We start from the raw sequence: 20,983 nt of genomic DNA on the forward strand, positions 1-20,983 counted from the left end.
TGGAGGATGGAGCTGTCTGTGGAGGATGGAGTTGTCTGTGGAGGATGGAGCTGTCTGTCTGTGGAGGATGGAGCTGTCTGTCTGTGGAGGATGGAGCTGTCTGTGGAGGATGGAGCTGTCTGTGGAGGATGGAGTTGTCTGTGGAGGATGGAGCTGTCTGTCTGTGGAGAATGGAGCTGTCTGTCTGTGGAGGATGGAGCTGTCTGTCTGTGGAGGATGGAGCTGTCTGTGGAGGATGGAGCTGTCTGTCTGTGGAGGATGGAGCTGTCTGTGGAGGATGGAGCTGTCTGTCTGTGGAGGATGGAGCTGTCTGTCTGTGGAGGATGGAGCTGTCTGTCTGTGGAGGATGGAGCTGTCTGTGGAGGATGGAGCTGTCTGTCTGTGGAGGATGGAGCTGTCTGTGGAGGATGGAGCTGTCTGTCTGTGGAGGATGGAGCTGTCTGTGGAGGATGGAGCTGTCTGTGGAGGATGGAGTTGTCTGTGGAGGATGGAGCTGTCTGTGGAGGATGGAGCTGTCTGTCTGTGGAGGATGGCGCTGTCTGTGGAGGATGGAGCTGTCTGTCTGTGGAGGATGGAGCTGTCTGTGGAGGATGGAGCTGTCTGTGGAGGGATGGAGCTGTCTGTGGAGGGATGCTAACTGGCAAGGGGCTCCCTGCATGCACCAAAGTGTGAGCAACATCTTCACCTCCCACACTGAGGGGGAGAATGGATGCTCATTTACTTTTTATTTTTTGGTTTCTAGAGATGGAGTCTTTCTATGTAGCCAAGGCTGGCTTCAAACCATAATCTTTTTTACTCAGATACCCAAATGTATTGTATAATATATTAAACATATATTTCATGGGGAAAAACATGCAATATATCTTAGAGACAGTCTCTCCACATGGCCTAAACTCACTATGCCACCAAGGCTGGCCTCAAGTGTGCAGCCATCCTCTGTCTTTGCCTGCTGAGTGCTAGGATTACAAAAGCACGACGCCTTTCTTACATCTTTCGAATGTTATAAGGAACACAACATAAGCCAGTAGAAAAAAATATTAATGGATTTACAATGCTATCCTCTGCTCTGGCACACAAATATCAGAGTGACGTATTAGGAGAGGATTCAGCCAAGCTTAGCAGTACAGTTTACGCAGAGTGACAAATGTGTGAGATGCTACAAAAACCCACATAATGTTACAGCACTCCTCTTCACAAGTGAAAATTGCAATGACTTAACAGACAGATGCACTGAACGCTGGATTCCATGCAAGCCCAAAACATTCCACACCAAATGATTAAGCAAGGGTTTGTGTAAATGGGCCTCAAACTGTAAAGGCCTACAATGTCTGAAAGCAGGATGTTTTTATACACACACTATCTTGATTCAGAACACACACCTGCTTCCTGTCACTGCTTGTGACCAGAGTTCTTTTGCAAAGCCCCACAGATGCTCACCTGTGTTTCACCATCTTTTGATCATGGCAGAAATGACTGAAGAACCTTGCATAGAACAAGTGCATGACAGCGTGCTCTTTCCCTCCGATGTACAAGTCCACAGGCATCCAGAAGTCTGCCAGTGCTGAGCTGAAAGGACTAGAAGAAAGACAGATGGGCGTTTTAAAACCTTTGCCACAACCGCACAAAGTAGACCCGTTTCAATTTGCATATGCCTTGAAAACAATTAATTTCAGAAAAAATTACTTTTTTTTTTCAAAACAGGGTTTCTTTGTGCAGCCTTTGGCTCTCCTGGACTCACTTTGTAGACCAGGCTGGCCTTGAACTCAGAGATGCGCCGGCCTCTGCCTCCTGAGTGCTGGGATTACAGGTGCGAGCCACTGCACCAGCTCAACTTTCTTTTCCTAACAGAAAATGTAACAATAAGTGAGAGAAGGACCAGTGTTGACTGGATCATGAGTCAGTCGCTGACCCTGTGCATGGCTCGTGTCATGTGAGTACACACACACACACACACACACACACACACACACACACACACACACTAAATACATGTAATAAAATGTGAGTTTTGAATCAGGCAGTGGTGGCGCACACCTTTAATCCCAGCACTTGGGAGGTAGAGGCAGGCAGATCTCAGTTCAAGACGATCCTAGTCCTACAGAGTAAGTTCCAGGACATCCAGGGCTACTTAGAGAAGCCCTGCTTCAAAACAACAACAACAACAACAACAACAACAACAACAAGAAATTTTGGGGGCTGGAGAGGTGGCTCAGAGGTTAAGAGCACTGATTGCTCTTCCAGAGGTCCTGAGTTCAATTTCCAGCAATTTACACGGTGGTTCACAACCATCTGTAATGAAATCTGATCTCCTCTTCTGGTGTGCATGAAAAACAGAGCACTCATATACATAAAATTAAATATTTTTAAAAAGTAATTTTTATATAAAAAAGAACAAGATAAAAAGATACCACCAGCAAGGCATTTCCATAGGGTGCGTATTTGAATGGTAAACTTCAATTTTTAGTATGATTAGATAATTGAGATTTAAAAAGTCTCACCAGTAGAGGGCAACAGTAGCATTTATAATAGAAACTAGCATGCTATTAAATGTTCACTTCGAAACAGAAATTCAATCTTATTTTTAAAAGTGCTTTGAAATAGACAGTAAGAGTTCACATGTGGCTTACTGAAGAAGGAAGGAAATGTGTCTAGGGCCATAAAACATCCCAGTAACTCCTCCTTCTGCTAGATGCTTCTTGGCCAACATGGACACAGGTCAGCCTCCTCTTGCTTCTGGCCCTAACGTACAGAGGGAAGGCCTCTCCGGGTTTTCTGTCTGTTGGCTGCTGCCTTGGGAGAGGGTCACCGTAGCTGGGAACAGAGCTGTTCCCCAGGCAGCCCTCTGTTTGACACGGTCTGTGTTCTCTAGCTCCAACAGTCCAGGGTTTTCTCCTCAGTGCTGCTTGGTGCTCTTCCCCCCGAGCGTGCTCTGGGCTGGCCAGTTCTGAGGCTGGACATAGAACTGCCAGTGGCAGGTTCGGAAGGCGGCCAAGCCGTGCACATCTTAGCACAGGTCTCTTTTGCAGCTATTACTGTGCCAGCACTCTCACAAAATTAAAAATAAGAGAAAAGCAAAACAAAACCACCCAAACCAACTAAACAAACAAACTTCCAACTACCTTTTCTTTTTCTTTATGAAAAAAAAAAACATTTCTTAAAGAAATTTAACTGCTGCTGGACATGGTGGGTTAGACCTTTAATCCCAACACCTGGAAAGCAGAAGCAAGCTGATCTCTGTGAGTTCAAGGCCAGCCTGGTTTACAGAGTGAGTTTCAGGAAAACCGGGTTACACAGTGAGGCCCTGTCACAAATTAAAAAATTAAAAGTAAGTAAATGAATGCAACTGCTGCTCCAAGCAACAGTAAAGCCAGAATAGAAGGTGGTATTTACCTTACAAACAAGTTTGGGATAAATGAGGTTAAATGTTTGGTTTCTGTTCTAACTATACATCATTCTGGAAGACCCAAGACAATATTGCGTGTGGGGTTAGCACGCCGGAAGGGACATGAAGCTGTGCTGCTCACAGAGAGGGCTACGCAGGCTCAGGGCAGCTGGGAAGCGGCCTGAGGAGGGAAGGCCTCGCCTGCACTCTCTCTGCCTCGCATGGGCTGCTCTGAGGTCCTGGTCTTCCTAAATCTTTCCATTTACCCAGGATCCCACTCATTTCTGAAATGAACACAAACAATGGAACCGCAACTCTGCTGCTCAGCGTGGCTAATCCAGAAAAGGGGAGCGCTTTCTTTGCTTGTTTTCACCATAAGACACCACGCTGTAGAGCAAGACCCCTTGAGCTTAAGCCTCCTCCTGCCTTGGTCTCGGTGCTGGGAGACAGGCGCACACCACCACGCCCGGGATGGAAGGCCTTCACAGTGGACAATACAGTCCAGGCTGCTCCTGCCACGCTCAGGAGCAACTTGTTACGGTCTGTAAGCAGAGTGTGTTTTCCTGGTTCTGGAATGGTTTTCCTTAGCTCCCAATCTAGCTTTGCTTGGCTACCTACTGTTCTTTTCTTTATTTCTGTCTTGCTAAAGAAACGAAGAGCTGAAAAGTCAAACAGCACTTGGAGGTTTACCATGAAAACCAGTGGTCTCAGCCTCAGTTCTCCCTGCAACTCAGGCCTCAACTCTAGCATTTTTTGTTTTGTTTTTGTTTTTTTCTTCTCGAAAAAGGGTTTTCCCTGTGTAGCCTTGGACTCACATTGTAGACCAGGCTGGCCTTGAACTCAGTGATCCACCTGCTCCTGCCTCCCACGTGCTGGGATTAATGGTGTGCGCCACCACGCCCGACTGCTTTTTGTTTTCCCCCCTTAAGCCAGGGTCTCACTGTGTCGCTCCCACAGGCCTGGAACTCCTTTGTAGACAAAACTGACTCTGAACTCATAGATGTCCACCTGCTTCTGTCTCCTGAGTGCTGGGATTAAAGACATCACCACACTTGGCCAACCTAGTCACTTTAATTCCATTTCTCCTTCCTCTTTTTTTTTTTTTTTTACATAGGGCCTTGTGTATCCCAGGCTGGCCTAGAACTCCTGATTGTCCTGGTCCTGCCTCCTGACTGCTGGGATTATACACATGTGCCAACACTCTTGCCTTCCATGCTTACTTCAATTATTTAAAAATGTTTATATTCATTACTGGTTTCCACTTTAGGAGATTTATTGACCATGTGTGGTAAGAATCTAACTTCTTAGCTGCCCCCAGCACTTGGCTCTGTGGCTCTGCAGCCCACGCAGTCATCTCTACAGCCCCGTAAGTGCAGGGTGTCCACAGCTTCTTCCTTTAGCTGGTTTTCAATTTGTATTATAAATGTGATTTACTGGGCTGAGTAACCTAACTTAATAATGAACATACTTGCTTTAAAAGAGCCTTCCCCTCTGGTGCCCCAGGCTTTTCCATGCTAGGCAAAGGCTCTGTCCCTGACCCTCCCCAAACCGAGTGCCTGACACGGGGTGCACAGCTGACCCACAATGGCCACCGCTGTCCGTGAGACTCCTCTGGCCCAGCCCCTGGCCTCGGCTGCTTGCAGAAGAAAAGGAAGGCCTAGCGCAAAGGTGCATCTGTCCACCTTGGGTTCCGAACGAACATGTGCACAGGGCAGTCTTCCCACAGCCTTGCTGAGGCATTTGGAGCTTTGCTGTGGTCCAGGGCTCCTCTGAAGCCTCCTCCTTCTGCTGTCTCTGGGTACCAGCTATGCATACACATGATGTGGGCGTTCTCCACACCAGCTCAGCTCCCCTCTACCCTGCCCTGGCATCTCCCTTGCACATCTAGTTCCATCTTGGTTTTGCTTTGTGGAAGATGCCAAGTGCTACGTGTTACACAGTAGGGACGTTACCTCTGAGTGTTGTGAGGGTCAGTGTATCTGAGGTAGTACCATGCAGAGTCCACAAAGGTGTCCATGGTGTCTGTCTCTCTCTTGGCTGGTCCCTTGCACCTGAGAAAAGAAATTTATCAATTGGCCTTTTTTCTACATTTCAGTGTAGTTTTCCAAAAGCTGTGCTTGTGAGATGTGGGGCCTCCCAAAATTTCACTTCAAGCTGCATAAGTTTGAGGGAGGGTGTGTAACGGATATGTAATTGAAGTTTTGGTTTCTTTGTAAACTCAGTTATGTTGTGTAAATATGTTTCTGTTTAAATTCCAAGTGTGGGCTGTCAGTTTGTCCACAGCTGATAACTGTCTCATGCACAGGGCATGGTCTTTGCCAGTTGGTAAGAACCTGCCTCGTGCAGCCCAAAGAGGGGTGTGGTCTGGGACACTGAGGAAGATGAACAGGAGAGCAGAGACTGCTGTGGCGTGTGATGGTGGCGTAAGGCATGTAGCAGTTGGGAGAGACCAGAGACCATTGTGGCAGACAGAGAGAGACGTTTCAATGCAAGGGCTCGGAGGAGACTGCCTGCTGCGTTTGCTGTGGATGGAGATTGGTGTTGCCCCCAAAGAACCCAACTGACCCTAAACAGCCTGGAGAAGCAAAGGGGTCTGTGCCCCCCTCTCCCCACTAGCATTCTTTCTCATACCCAGGGTTAAGGGGTTGGTGGAAGGGAGGTAGAGGCATCATTACCCCAAATAAAATAGGGAGGAAGAAACAAACATCAACAAGAGTGATCACGGAGAGCAGAGACGGGGGACGGAGTCTCCGAGAGGAACAAAGGAACCTTCCATTCACTGAGCACATAAGAGCTTCAATCTGCTTTCAATTTAAAAATGAAAAGAAGGGTTGTGTGTTACACCCCATATTTGTCAAGCAGTCCACACTGGCTCTATAAATATTACAGAAGGAATCAGCCCTCCACTTCTCACACCTGTGGTTTAGTCAGCAGACCTGGGCTTGGTGGGGTCCCTCAAGAAGTTCCTAGAAAATCCTGTGGGCCACCAGAGAGGGTGACAATCTCCACAGTGAGATTCTCTAAGGCGAAGCCAGGTCTTTACTGGGATTACATCTTATTTAGAACATAAATATAGAAAGAATATTTTGTGTGTTGTACGGATGTATCACCTGCCAATTCAAAAGCCTATGGCCTATGGGACAGGGTGGACTAGAAGGTGGGACATCCAGTAGACAGAAAGGATTCTGGGATTGTGCCAGGATGAGAGAGTCATCTGGGAAGACAGGAAACAGACAGACACATGGAGCCTGAGCAAAGGACCAGCCATGTGGCAGAACTTAGATTAGAACAGGTTACTAAGTTATGACCTAGTCAGTGAATGAGCCCGGCTGTACAGCCTAGGTATTTGTAATTTATTTTGAGTCCGAGTCATTGCTCCAGGAGCTTGGGGCCGGGAGGGGAAGCCCAGGCAACACATAAACAGTTTGGGAAGTGACCGGAAGATAAGGTAACTTGTCCTCCTGGCCCAATTTGGGGAAACAGGAAAACAGAGGCCCGCACTCAGAAGCGACGAGGTCGGACTGACACTCGTCATGTTCATTCCAGTTAATGTGTCCTTGGGATTGAAGACACCAGGTGCCACCACCCATACAAAGCCCTGGACGGTAGGGAAGAGGAGCGTCAGCAGGTGGCGGACATAAGGCCACCAGGCTGGGCCAGGCAGTGGCAGCAGAAGGTGGAAAGCAGAACAGGACCAACGGTGTCACAGACACTGTCTCATTGGGTTCTTGGAACACCAGGGAATTATGAGACAGTCCTCCCCACCCCCACTGTGCAGGAGAAAAGTGAGGCTTCCAAGAGGTTCAGAAACAGGCCTAAGGCTTAGAGCTCAGAAGTAAACTATAAAGAACCCTCGGTGTCTTTCAGCAAGGCAAAGAATAAACACACTGGCTGGGGGGATGGCTCAGCAGTTAAGAGCACCACTGTCTGCTCTTCCCGAGGTCTTGAGTTCAATTCCCAGCAAGCACATGGTGGCTCACAACCACCTATACTGGGATCTAATGCCCTCTTCTGGGATGCAGGTATAGATGCACATAGGGCACTCATATACATAAAAACAAAACAAATAAACAAACAAAAATGAATAAGCACACTGGCCATCTTTCCCATAATCTGTGATTTGTGCTAAGACCTCCATGGCTCTCACAGGCTCTGCACTGCAAAACCGCAGCAGGGGAGAAATACCCTCTCTCACTTCTAGGAAGCTCCGTGGCATAGGAGGGGCAGACACTGCAATAGGATGAAAATCTATGTCTTCCCTCCATTGGATCAATGCTTCAGGGCCTCTCCAGTCAGTGACGAGGCCAGATTTCAGGCTGTTGTCTCACAGGTTCCAAAGCCCCTTTGGTTTTCCTTTTAGGCTGGTGAAGAAGGCAGCATTTAGCACCCAGTGAGGGGAGAGTATCCGAGACACCTCAGGGTGCTGGCTGCAGCTCCTTACCTTGGGCAGGGGCAGTTCACCCACTCCAAAGCCGAGGCCAGCGGGGAGCCTCCTCTGCCAGTGAAAGACGTGATGCTGGGCAAAGTGACAGGCAAGTCCCGCAGTGGCACAGGCACAGGGCCACAGGCTGGGCAGTGGACAACAGGGATCGGTGTGCCCCAGTAGCGCTGCCGCGAGACCAGCCAGTCTTTCAGCTTGCTGCTTGTCACGTCGCCACCCACTCTCATCTCCCGGGCTTTCTGAGTCAGGGCTCGAAAGGCATCTTGCCGGGTCATACCTGTAAACTGGAAGGAGAGAGACAGCTGTAAGACAGACTGCCCCTGCCCAGCGTCCTGTGCCACCGCATCAAGGTGCGACTCTCGTAAGGGTCTAGGTCTGTGTCGGGCCACATCAGGGCTCCCCCAAACACATTAAAATTCACATTTTCAATTGCACTGATAGAAAACCAGGTATGATTTTTGATCCTAAAAGTTCAAGGTTCTGTTGTTCTTTACAATTAAAAATTATTCACTTATGTGTATGAGTGCCTTATCTTCATGTATGTCTCGGCACCACACTGTGCCGGGCGCCCACAGAGGTCAGCAGAGCCAGACCTCCCGGAACTAGCGTTACAGATGGCTGTGAGCCACCATGTAGGTATTGGGCGTTGAACCTGGGTCCTTTGGAAGAACAGGATTCTCAACTGCTAAGCCATTTCTTCAGCTCTACTTCCAATTTTTAGAGATACTAAAACATTTCCAGGAGCCTGGTCAACAATGTTGACCAGGGCCGCTGTGTCCTGTGTGTGGCGGGCAGCTGGCGCTGCCTCTGTGGCCCTTCCTTTCTGCCATGTTCTGCAGTACCTCAAGAGAGAATCACCGAGTGTCTAGGTGCCGGAGAAGAGCTGCACAATCCACATCCCTAAAGACTCTTTCCTCTTACAGAGAAAATATCCAGAGGGAAAAGTCCAATGTTACATCTTAAGCACGGGTCTGTAGCTGCCTCAGCTTAAAGAGACAAACCATTCTTATTTGTAAATATTCCCATTTTGTAGACAACAGGGCAGAACATTGCAGGTCCAAAGGTAGACTGCTATCTTTCCTGACGTTACCCAGAGGCCAAACTCATCGGCTACTAACATTCAGAATGTGGGCACCTAGGATCAGTCCTGTTGTATGCCAGGCCTGAGAGACACCAAGATAAATCTGCTCATGTCCTCAGGGAGCTAACGGTCACACGCATGTCATTAAAAGCAGAGTGCAGCCATGTTTAACAAAGCAACCTTCTTACTACTGGTGTGAAGTGTCTTCTGAGTTTACTGTACAGAGGTGGCTGTGCTCCAGGAGAGAGGTGCTCCAGTCTGCACTCCTGACACCATGCAGTCACGATACAGTCAGGACATGACCTCGTCTAAGTCACATGACCCTTCCACCCCTCACTGATGGCTTCTGGCTGAGCATTCAGCAAAGAGCTAGGAGATGACTCAAAGGCTACCTGAAGCTGTCTGAAAGCAAAGAGGATAAACAACGCTGGGCGTCCCGTCCGGAGGAACGAGGGTCTTCCCTTCCTCACTGCCCAGAGCTGGGGCCCCTTTATAGACACCTGTGGTTGGCTCTGCTCTACCCTGGGGAGGCCTATATAAAACAAGGCCAAGAGGAAAAGGCCTTAACATCTTAGAATATGATTTATGTTTGGAGATACAAACATGAAGTCAGGAACTGCTTCTCTTTTTAAAGGGCGAGAGGGAGCCAGGTCATTATTCCCCCCTTCTCAAAAATGTAGTATTATTTTTTAATTGTATGTACATTGGTGTTTTGCCTGCATGTGCGAGGGGGTTGGATCCCCTGGAACAGGAATTATAGACAGTTGTAAGCTGCCATGTGGGTGTGGGAACTGAACTCAGGTCCTCTGGAAGGACAGCTTAACTGGTGAATCTCTCCAGCCACACTATTCTCTTGTAGACAGGAGGATAGATAAATTAGATAGATGAGATACAGATGAGAGATAGACAGACAGACAGATATGTAGATAGATGATAGATAGATAGATAGATAGATAGACAGACAGACAGAAAGAAACAGAACGACAGGAAACCCTTATAGCTAAGTGATCCCAAACCTGAAACACCTGGATCTTCAGGTCTAATAGAACCAGAACCAGGGGGCGATCAGTATGATTCTCCATGATTCATAAATGGACATGTGTGGGACTAACATGTTGAGCCAGCAGGTCCCAGATTGGGGCTTATGTTCAAATCTCCTGAGGAACGGTAACAACTCCTGATGTCCACTAGTTGTGTCTTTACTACCACCCAGCACTGGCTTGAAATCTCTGGAGTAAGACTCACCCATCAGATTGTTATTTTATTTGTTTTGTCTCTTAAGACAGGGTCTCACATAGACCAGGCAGGTCTCACGCTCATAGTCCAGGACAGACTCCAACTCCTAACCTTCCGGTCCACTTCTCAAACATAGGACTACAGGTGTGCGTCACCACACGTCTATCCCAAGCACCAATATCTGAAAACACTTTCCTGGTGTTTCTACTGTGTTGCCAAGTTGAAAAACAAGCATTCTAAGTCAATGCCTTCAAGTTTTAATGTGCATACAAATCACTCAGGGAGCTTATGTAGGGTTGGGAGTCCACATGCCCAACAGTGGCCCCTGGACCAGCACCACCTGTTAATGTTAGTTGTACAAAACAGTGTTTGTTTCTCGGTTTCTCTCTTAAGCCGGCTATCATACAAATAATTGAGACTCTTTTATATTTGTTTCCTAATGAGCTTTACAACATAATAACTGGGCAGTTATTACTCTGTTCTTAACTCTCTAAGCTAATTTGGTTTCCACCCAGCTTACATCCCAGAGACACTTGCATTTGTAGCGTTCCCTGTTCCCGCTCTCTCTGATCTCTCTCGGACCTCTGCCATGGCTGCACCCTCGCTTTGCAGCCTCCTAACTCCTCCTCCCCTGGCTGGCAGGAAGTCCAGCCCTGATCTCTCCCCTGCTCAGCGATTATCTGTGAGCTGCCTTATTGGAACATCAGGGGACAACTGGGGAGCAGTGTTTACACGACATTGAAACAGGAGATTCTCAGAACAAGGCTAGCAACCAGATATGGGGGATACAGAAATCAGCATTTGAATAACCCAATCATTTTATGCCTGCAACCACCAGCAGTACTAGTGCCAGCACCAGCACTAACAACACCAACACCAGCACCAACACCAATACCAGTACAAACAACACTACCATCACCAGCAACACCATCACCAACAACACTAGCACACCAGCAGCACCAACACCAACAGCAGCACAGGAACCACCAGCACCAGCACAGGCAAATTTGCTGGAAACAGAAGCCCTTGGGGAGAGTCAAGACTCTGGCTGTGGACTGCTAGCCAGTGTCGACAAGGCCAGCATGACTCTGATGTGTGCTCGAGTCTGAGAGTCGCTCCTTTGAGCCACTTCCCACCCCAAACAGCCTCTTGCGTCACTTTCTGGTTCATGTGGCTGCTCTCTGTCACCTTGTGGGCTCTTCTTTTTCCCACCCTTTATCCCCGTCTCCCTCAGGTTTCACCCCCTATTACTAGACAGGAGAGAAAGAGGGGGAGTAGGCGAGAAAGAGACAGAGATCCCTGAATTTAATATCTTTCCTTTTGTACAGCTACTAATAAACTGCACCCAACCCCCTGGATGACCACCAACCACCAACCCCACCTATCGGGACCTAGCATGTATAGACCCTCTGAAAAGTTCCCAGAATTCCAAACGTCACACGACTACAGAAACGATCTGCAGCTGGCAAAACCACGCCTCTGCTAGAGCACCAGGCCCATCACAGTCAGCGGCTGCGGACAGCCCAAAGCAGCTCATACCCCAACCTGGGATTAAAATGGAAGCACACTCTTTTAATATTTCTGTGCTTTTTAAAGAAACTGAAATTCCAAAATTGTCACACAGGTTCAGGCCAGCGCTGGTGGGTCACATTCTGCCACATGTACCAAATCAATAAAGAGACAACCTTGATTAGGACAACCCTGGGCGTTTATACAAAGGTCTGTGAGTGACTCAGACTTCAGACAGAAACGGCAGACAATCTGGAGTGAGCCATCCTCTTCCTCAGCTCTAGACACCTCTCTAAGAAGCCGAAGACTCTTTGGAAAGATCATTTCTCAAGCAAGATTCTCAAGCCTTGTTCCAGGCTAAAGACTTCTAGGTGTTGAGGAAGAATAGCCTTCTGTTCTGAGGAACCAAGCCAGGCCGCAGGCTGCTGGGAGAGCGAGGGCGGAGGTGAGCTGTGGCGTGACTGAGTAAGAGCAGTCTCGCCACTCCACTCTCAGGGTCTCTATTCACAGGTGAGTTCTCAGGCACAGGCCAGGGCACCAACCTCAGCAGATCCTCTCAGCCTCTCTGTGCCATCCGGTGACGTTTCAATGACTTCAGAGTAGGACAGGCCCAGGGCTTGGGCTAGCCTGGTGTCCTCTGAGCTGGTATTGGGGATTCCTGTTCAGAGGGGGGAAAAAACACAAAACTTCATCTCTTCTTAGTGCTCAAAGCAAAGAATCATGCAACACTGGCCCTCGGTGTTGGCTTCTTCAGAGAGACGGTCTCTTTCAGCTCAGAAGACAGAAAGCCACAGCAAACTCGCTGGGCACTGGCACACAGCCCTGAGAGCCTGAAGCCCTACCACAGCTGCTCACATTGTTGGAGTTATTTTCTTTAGGTCTTTGTGTCTGATTTTTCCTCTTCTTAAAAGCATAGTTGCAACCCTAAAATCTACCACCTAGGAAACTGTACACTACAGGTTTGGGGAGGGCCTCCTGAGTGCCTCCAGTGGCTCCCTGGTGGGACGCAGTGCTGACTGCTTCAGCATTTTATTACCCTAGAAAGATCCCCGAGCCTGGACACTGAGAGTTGGCGCTGGGGACCGTGCTGTGTCCCTGAGAACACCAGGACATTCTTAACAGGCATTTATTCTTCAACCCACATATACCCTTGAGGAAATGAGGTGAGGCACGAGAAAGCCGCTCACCCAGAGGGGTGAAGGCAGCTGTTCTGGCATCAGCTGCGCACAGGAGCAGCTCTGGTAGCTGGGTCTACAGGGCAGGGCTCGGAACGGGATACTGCTAACATAATGGGCCGTTCTGAGCACGGTCACACAGGGAGCGTCCTACCTCACCCTGGGCCCTTTACAGACCACTTCCTCAGTGGGGACAAAGAAAACACCTCCCAAATTTGCCAAATGTCTCTGGGTGCTGACTTCTCTCTCACGGAAAATGCTGCCATGCATGTGGCTAAGCCGGCTCCTGTGCAGACCAGTTCCAGAGGGCTAACTTAAGGTACAGAGGACATGCCTGAGAGTTCTAAGGTACGGTGTGACAGAAAAAACAAAGTAAGGTGAATGAGTGTCGGTGGACCGGACTGGGAGGTGAGGATGCAGGGAAACCGCAAATAGGACCAAGAGGCGTCTACAGTCACAGCAGGGAGTCAGTGACCACGTACTGCATCTCCGGTGTCCAGCTTAGGGGAGACCTAGCCAGCCCAAGCACAGCAAACATGGCGCTGGCAGGCCTGGCCCTTCTCCTCCATCCCCTCTGCCTGACTAAAAACCACTGGATCACATTTCTAAAGCTAGGCGCCAGGGCCTATCCCTTTATGTGGCCACTTCCTCCTCCTGAGGCTGACCACCAAGGTCCAGCTATCAAAGTGCTCAAGTCCACCAATCAGAAGGCCCCTCGCTCACCTAACTAACATGCCCAACTACAATTAAACACCTCATCCTCACATGGGTTTTCCCGTTACCTTAATAAACCGCATTTTCCTATGGGCCACTCTGTCTTCTCTCTATCCAGACAGCCGTTTGTCCCCCTCTGGGACAAATATTCCTTCCCCCTCCCTTGGTCCTCTCCCATTCTCAATCTCCTGTCTTTGTCTCTCATTCGCTGCCCTTTGTCCCTGAGGTAAATAAATCTCCTTTGCGCTAAGAACTTGTTCTTGCGGTGTACGGAGCCAATGCCAGTCCCTTTCAGTGACCATCACATTTATCGGGACGCATTAAGAGTACTTGAAAGTGTGATATATTCTAACTGTACAGGTGGAAGAGTGAAATTTCTGCTTTATTTCTCATTTTTTATGCTTCTGTCCTTAGAAGGCAAGAAACAGTACTTTAGACAATAGTAATTATGCAACCGAGGGAAATCAAGACAACAGAAAAAAACAATTCCACACGCTCACCTAAAAACACCTAAATCCTTTAGAGCCTTAATATTGTGTCAGTGACTTACCCCAAAATGTCAAACACCCCTTGTTTGCCCCAAACAGTCCTATCGAGGTTTTCTTCTGTGTTTACTCTGGTTGCTGTTTAAAACACCTGACTAATTATAAAATGCATGGCTGGAGTGGTCAGAGGTGACCTGCATGCTTGGTGCCAGCTTTTTGCCACAGAGGCCTGCTGCTCGGCAGGGCGGCTGGGATCTCCCGCAGGAAAGCAGGTGAGCCAGGTGGGCCCACACATACAGACGGCAGCTTCCGGCCAGGCTGTGGTCAGGTGCTTCCCTTTGCTCTCACCCTGCCCCAGGCTAATGGAGGAGGGGTGCTCATGAGTAAGGCTGCCAAGGACACCGAGTTCGCCTCTAAGACGCCTCTGTATGCTGCTTCACGACCCTTTCTAGAGTAGCCTGGATGAGCCTCCTCCACAACACCAAAACCTAGCCCGCATGGACCACATGTGCCTGGAGCCCCCGTCTCTGCCTTTGCTGGTGGTTTTGTGATTTCTATTTGGTTTGGTTTTGTAAGATAGGATCTTACTATATAGCCTAGGTTGACCTGAAACTCAAGATCTTCCTCAGGCTCCTCTATGTTAGAGGTCTGAATCACTAAGCCTGGCTGGGATTGTAAAATTAGATTTTTAGTCTGTGCTGTGTTATCTATCATGTGTCCAAGTGCTCGAAACTAACTTATGATTCATGAGTCTGAGCTTTTAATTTTTCAATAGTGAGCTGGAAGGAATGATATACCTAATATTCTTTCTTTAAAAGTTAAACATTATTACTGTTAGAGTGTGTATGTGTGCAGGCTCATGCGGAGATTTGGAAGACAACTTTCTTGGTCAGGTTCTGGGAACTCTACTCAGCTTGGCAGGCCTGAGTGGCAAGCACACCAGGCTCTCAGCCATCCCACAATATGCTCTCAAATACATGTATTGTTTTGTTTTTGTTGTTGTTTTCAAATTTTCAAGACAGGATTTCTCTTGTAGTCTTGGCTGTTCTGGACTCACTTTGTAGACCAGGCTGGCCTCAAACTCACAGAGATCCACCCGCCTCTGCCTCCTGAATGCTGGGATTAAAGGAGTGTACCACCATGCCTTGCTTTTTTTTTTTTAAAAATGTGATTTTACCATGTTTTCCAGGCTTTTTTTTTACTCTAGAAGCTCATTATTTTACTTTTTTAATAATATTTTTATTTTTACATATACATTTATTATACACACACACATACACACACACACACACTAATCTACCTACAGCAAGAAGAACCATGAAACAATCAGGAATCATATAAATGTTACATTCTTAGTGTTTTAGCTACTTGTATTTGGCAGCCTTAAAGAAATCATCTTATATTGGTGCATCTAAAATTCTGAATGTAAATCAGTATCTATCATATCTCATCATTATTAACTTAAAACATCTATTTAGACCTAAAAACATCTTAACCCCTATACAACTAACTCCTGGCAACACCCAGCCTACCTCAAATCGGATGATGAGCATCAAAGAACCTCCTTATGGAGTTAGCTTCAAATGTGGCAAAGCAGCCACTGGGCAAAATGTCCTCATTTCTACCATAGACAGAATTCTGCCTAAAAAGGGGCAAGCTTGGATTCAGGCAGAGTCAATGGCCAAACTCTGCCAAGACACAGGGTAAGCAGTCCTCAATAGTTCCTGTCTCACAAATATGTCTGTCAGATATACTGAGCCAGAAGGCTGAAGATGATGCTCCAACATTATAGAGAGTTTTGGGTGACTGCTCAGGCAGCAAACTGTCTCCATCACCCTCTCATTTGGGAAGCTGCTAACCTGCGCCCCCTGTATACTCAGGTAATTAATTTTATTCCTTCTCAAGTCTCTGATGGGGTTGAAGACCAGGTAGTTTAGTTTTACATTTAAGAATTGTTATTCTAAATAATAAATAAATAAACTTGTTATTGTTATAGAGGACCTGGGTCCCGTTCCCAGCACACAGCCATTTGTAGCTCCAGTTCCAGGAGATCTGACTCCTGACTCTGACCTCCACAGGCACAAGGCACATACATACATGCAGGCAAAACACTCATCCACACACACAAAAACACATTAAAAAAATGCAAACGTGTGATCATCCCACCTCAGGCTCCTAAATGCTAGGAATTCAGTTGTGTAGCACTGTGCACTTGAATATGCAGTTCTTAACTAAATAATGGTGCACGGAGGTGAGGACTGGGGTGTGGCTCAGGGTGGAATGCTCTGCCAGCAAGAAGCACCGGATTTGATCCTTAGCTCCAAAGATGAAAGAAAAAAAAAAAAAAAAACAACAACAACAACAACAAAACCAAAACAAACCAAAAAACAAACCAAAACAAACCAAAAAACCCACAGGGCATGAATTTTCACTTAGTGACAAAATCTAACATATGATCAATAGTAAACAAGGGCTCTGAGCCCTTTGCCCTTAGCCCTGCATAGTTGGTTAGCATGGGTGACATCTAAAGGCCACATACCTATTTTTGAATCTAGGGTGCCTTCCAGGTCCGACTCAGCCGTGACAACGATGGGGACCTCCTGCAGGGTGAGCATGTTCACGGCCATCACTGGTGTCAGGCAATCTGGAAAAAGAGCAGACCATCAGCTGGGCACATCCAAGAGCAGACCAGCAAGAGAAAGCAGCGTAGTGTCTTTCGCGTTGGGTGCTAATTGCTAAAGCGCTGGCCCTTTGAAGGGGATTAGCAGGTAATTTACACCAGTGGAGACCAGAAGATTAAACAAACACAGGGGAAAAGTCCTGTCCACCTGCACACATAAAGAAGTGAGAAGGGTTTCCGAGCTCCAGATAGAAAAGCAATCTCATTCCCACCTTTTACTGTTCAAAAATATCTCCAGCAGTGAGAATAATAAAACACACAAAACCTTCCTATAGTGAAGAGAAGAGACATGAGCTCCTAGAGCAAACAGCTGATGATGTGGCTAGCAAGCAGGAAACAGCAGAGCAGAGCCTTTTCTTAGGGGACACCGGGGTACATAGATGGAAAACGAGACAGGCGAGGGATCCAGGGAACAGGGACCCAACAAAGAGAAGCCACAGAACATTCAAGAAAGAAGTCGGAGGGAAGCTGGACGTGGTGGTGCACGTCTTTAATCCCAGCACTCGGGAGGCAGAGGCAGGTGGATCGCTGTGAGTTTGGGGCCAGCCTGGTCTACAGAGTGAGTCCAGGACAGCCAAGGCTACACAGAGAAACCCTGTCTGGAACCCCCCCCCCCACCACCACCACCCAGAGTCAGAGGGAACATTAGATATGCAGCCCAGGGCAGGAGGGTCAGACCAAGTCAGATCTGACCAACCACCATCATTAGTATCTTTAGGAAAATGAGGGAAGTGATTGCTTGGGAGGCTGGAATTTGAAGAAAACTGTATCAAGAATTTTAAAGAGCTATGGAGAGTGCGGGAAGAGCCTGCCAGAAATCCAAAGAACACAAACAAACTAGAGAAATGTAGAGACACACACAGAGGAAGAGACTGAATTTTAGAAAAAGTAAAAAGTTACGTAAGACTTAGGTGAGAAAGCAAAGCTGGGCCGGGTGGTGAACGTCCATAACCCCAGCGCTCTGTGAGGGTTGGGGTATCCTGGGCTGTGCAGTGACTTCTAGACTAGCCTTGGCTACACAGCAAGATCCTCTTTCAAAAACAAGCAAGTAAATAAACAAACAGAATAATGTAATCGTAGCATACATGAACCAGTTATGAATATTTATAAGGCAAATGACTTGCAATTTACCCAGTCCCTGTATTGTCATGAATGAAGCTCATGCCGAGAACAGGAGAACAGGAGCAGGGAAAGAGCCTTACATGGAGACTCCTCGGTGAACTGCAAGTATCAATACCCAAAGTCCAGAGGGAAAAAGGAGGCACAGGAGCAGTAACTGACGAACGCTTTAGTTTACATGTGCACTTACAACTTCACCGTTAGTTAGAGCCGTCACTGGCTAGCTTTTGCAATTTGCACTTGCAGGCACTTGTTTTGAACTTTCATATAGTTGTTTAGAACAGATTCTATAAGACCTCAAGTTAAAATCACCCAAGAATCACGATTTACATTTCAAAGAGGTAAAGGCAGGGTCTAGGAGGAAGGTAGGGTACAGCACTCTGGACTCTGATGCTAATGATAAAGCTCTTTCAGAAGCCAATAAAAGCAACATGGGATGGAGCTAGAAAAATGGTTATACCTTTGGAAAAATCCCACTCTCGGGCATGTCTCCTCAGGAAGATATTATAAAAGCCCCAGGGGATCCAGCGCCCTCTTCTGGCCTGTACTAGCACTGCATACATGCGGTACATAGACAAACATACAGGCAAAATACTCACACAGGCACATAAAATAAAAATAAATGAAATCTGAAAAAAGAAAAGAGGAAGTGGAGGAGAAAGAGATGTAAGCCAGCTGTCTACCTTCGTAGATAAGACCCAGCACATACAGTGTTATATATAGGTTTAAGATAATTAGGAGACAGACAGCTCTGGAACTTGGAAGACATCTCTTCCCTCATGCTCCAGGTGGTTTCCAGATCTTTCTAGAGAAAGCCAGAGGAGACAGCTGAGAAAAGGGAGCGACCCCAGTGATTATGGAAGCCAATTCCAAGAACTCTAAGCAAGCACTGTACTTTTTCTTGTAAAGGAACCTGCACCAAGTTTGCTAAGCAAAAGCCAATTCATTTAGTCAGGACATCAGCAACCCCATCAGCCAAGCCAGAGGCCAGGGAGAGATCTTCAGACCTATCTTCCAGAAGCTTCTCTGAGATGGTCCTACTTCTTCACTGATTCTCACTGTTCTGTGGCCTTGATCATCTTCTCCTGCCACTAATGGGGTAAGTTGGTCCTTTGTGAGCACATTGCCACTCAGGCTTTACCCTGTCCACTTGAGTTGCCCTTCCTAGAGCCCCTCAGGAAGAGTCTTCTCTTCCCACAAGGACCACCTAAAATCACCAAACTCAAGGGCCAGCCACCTTCTCAACTAAGAAAACTACATACACAGGTGCCGTGCTGTAAGGGTGCATCTGGGGCTACATTCCTTTCGTGAGTTATTTTATGTTGCCAGGGCCAGAACCTGTGCACGGGCTAAGCCACTGAGATATGTTCTTGTCTGTCTGCGGCAAATCAGGGGCCAGTGTTCAGAAGCCAACTCAGTGGAAGCAGAAATCTGAATTCAAAATTTAAACTCAGAGTAACAGACTAGGGACTCATTTTACATTGACACGTATTATTCTAGAATCCTGAGAGTGAAGGAAAGAATAAGGCAGCTGGCCACCGTCAGCAATGACACAACAGCTAAGGCTGAAGTATACGCTGCAGTCTTTCCTTCCTCCTCCTCCTCCTGGTCTGCCCCACCTCTTTAAGTTCTTTTTGCTTGTTTTTGATAGAGGGTCTTACACAGCCCAGGCTGGGAGTGGTCATAACGATCTAGCTGAGGTCACCGGCTTGACACTGATAAGCACGTTTATCCACTGAGCAGCCTCACCGGCCTTTTTAAAGTAGTTTTATTTGTTAGAGAAATTAAAAATCCAGGAGAAGATTCTCTCCCTATTGGAAGACAGCTTTAAACTGATACCAAATCAAAAGGCAACAGCCTGAGCTCCTGGGCGATCTCTGGATGCAGACAAGGCAGGGACTCACGGGAACCCAGGGCTGGCAATTTAATGTTACCAGAGCTATTTTGTCCTCAGGTTTTAAGATTTAGAAAGTAGAAATTGTGGCTCAGGTAAAGAACAGATGATGAAAACTGGCAACCATGTGGGAAGTGTGAGTCTTGTCAACTCCTCGCCAGCTGAAGGCGGTGACGCCACAGCATGTGCCCCACCGCGCAGCTCACCTCTGCCAGGGACTAGTGCCTTCTGCAAGGGTTTCTTCAGAGAGCTGCAGCCATGGAGAAGCCTGTGGTTAGGAGAGATGGCCACGTGGGAAATGCCATAAATGGCCTCAGGGGTGGCTGTGTAGGCTGTCACTTTCTCCCCTGTGTCTTTTCCATCAACCTGGCAGGATGAAACATGACATTTTACGTTCAGTCCTCTTTCTGAGCCGTCTGTCTCCTCGAGCCACCCATCCTCTGATTTCCAAACAGCCACGGCAGCTTTGGGGCAGAGGACCTGGAACGTGTGCACAAGGTAGGGCCAGGCAGGAGCAGAAGGGGAAACCCCCGGTCAGGCCCCACTGCTGTACAGCACCAGGCATGCCAAGACGAAGGCAGAGAAAGCATGCTCACAGACACCCCGCCCCTCTCCTTCTGCTGGGAAGAGCTGCCGTGTATTCAAAGAGCTCCAAGACGCAAAAGACGTGTGTGGGCATGAACCGTGTGCCAGTGTGTGATCACCTTTAATATGAAGTCCAGGTGACAGCCTACACAGTCCCCAATCCAGTGGGCCTGCATGCCTTTTATTCCATACCACTCTGGGAGGTCTGCCAACGTGTCCTGCATGGCCTGAGGGAATAGAAAAACACAACAGAAACATAGCAATGCAAAACTCAGGTGAGAGCAAATGCTGTGGGGCTTGAGGAAGGAAGGGTGGGGAAAGGGAAGAAGGTTCTGGACATCGGACCCCCTCATTCTCCTGCCTCAGACAACAGAGGTAACAAAACACAACACAGGTGCTCAATTCACAAGCCATTGAAGCAAGACTGACCTGACATACCTCTATTCAAGGTTCAAGGTTTCACAGAAGAGGGCTAAGGGACGATTTACATCGTTGCTGAATGTGCTTACAGTTTCTCTCCCCAGCCTGGGTCAGAAGTTCATGGTCTGCAGATAAGCTCTGCCTCTCCCTGCCACAGAACCCTGCAGCTGACTGCCTCACAGAACCCTGCAGCTGACTGCCTCACAGAACCCTGCAGCTGACTGCTTCACAGAACACTGCAGCTGACTGCCTCACAGAACCC

At 47.8% G+C, this 20,983-nt stretch overlaps 1 protein-coding gene across 2 annotated transcripts in view; it reads right to left on the reverse strand.

Annotated features, from left to right (window-relative positions):
- LARS2 (leucyl-tRNA synthetase 2, mitochondrial) overlaps positions 1-20,983 on the reverse strand; it is a 106,211-nt gene that overhangs the window by 24,363 nt on the left and 60,865 nt on the right. The window contains exons 1-8 of one of the 2 annotated variants that reach the window (XM_084752339.1): positions 20,740-20,926; positions 20,421-20,528; positions 19,923-20,082; positions 16,563-16,667; positions 12,192-12,307; positions 7,824-8,107; positions 5,335-5,433; positions 1,438-1,575 (exon numbers count right to left, since the gene is read on the reverse strand). In XM_084752339.1, the coding sequence (XP_084608465.1) occupies positions 1,438-1,575; positions 5,335-5,433; positions 7,824-8,107; positions 12,192-12,307; positions 16,563-16,667; positions 19,923-20,082; positions 20,421-20,525 (1,007 nt within the window). In that variant the 5' untranslated portion in view covers positions 20,526-20,528; positions 20,740-20,926. Of the gene's footprint in view, positions 1-1,437; positions 1,576-5,334; positions 5,434-7,823; positions 8,108-12,191; positions 12,308-16,562; positions 16,668-19,922; positions 20,083-20,420; positions 20,529-20,739; positions 20,927-20,983 lie in introns of those variants that run through there. The other variant, XM_084752338.1, reaches the window with a different exon arrangement.

The sequence above is a fragment of the Acomys minous genome (assembly GCF_964271855.1).
Source record: "Acomys minous genome assembly, chromosome: 13".
NCBI classification, from domain to species: domain Eukaryota; kingdom Metazoa; phylum Chordata; class Mammalia; order Rodentia; family Muridae; genus Acomys; species Acomys minous.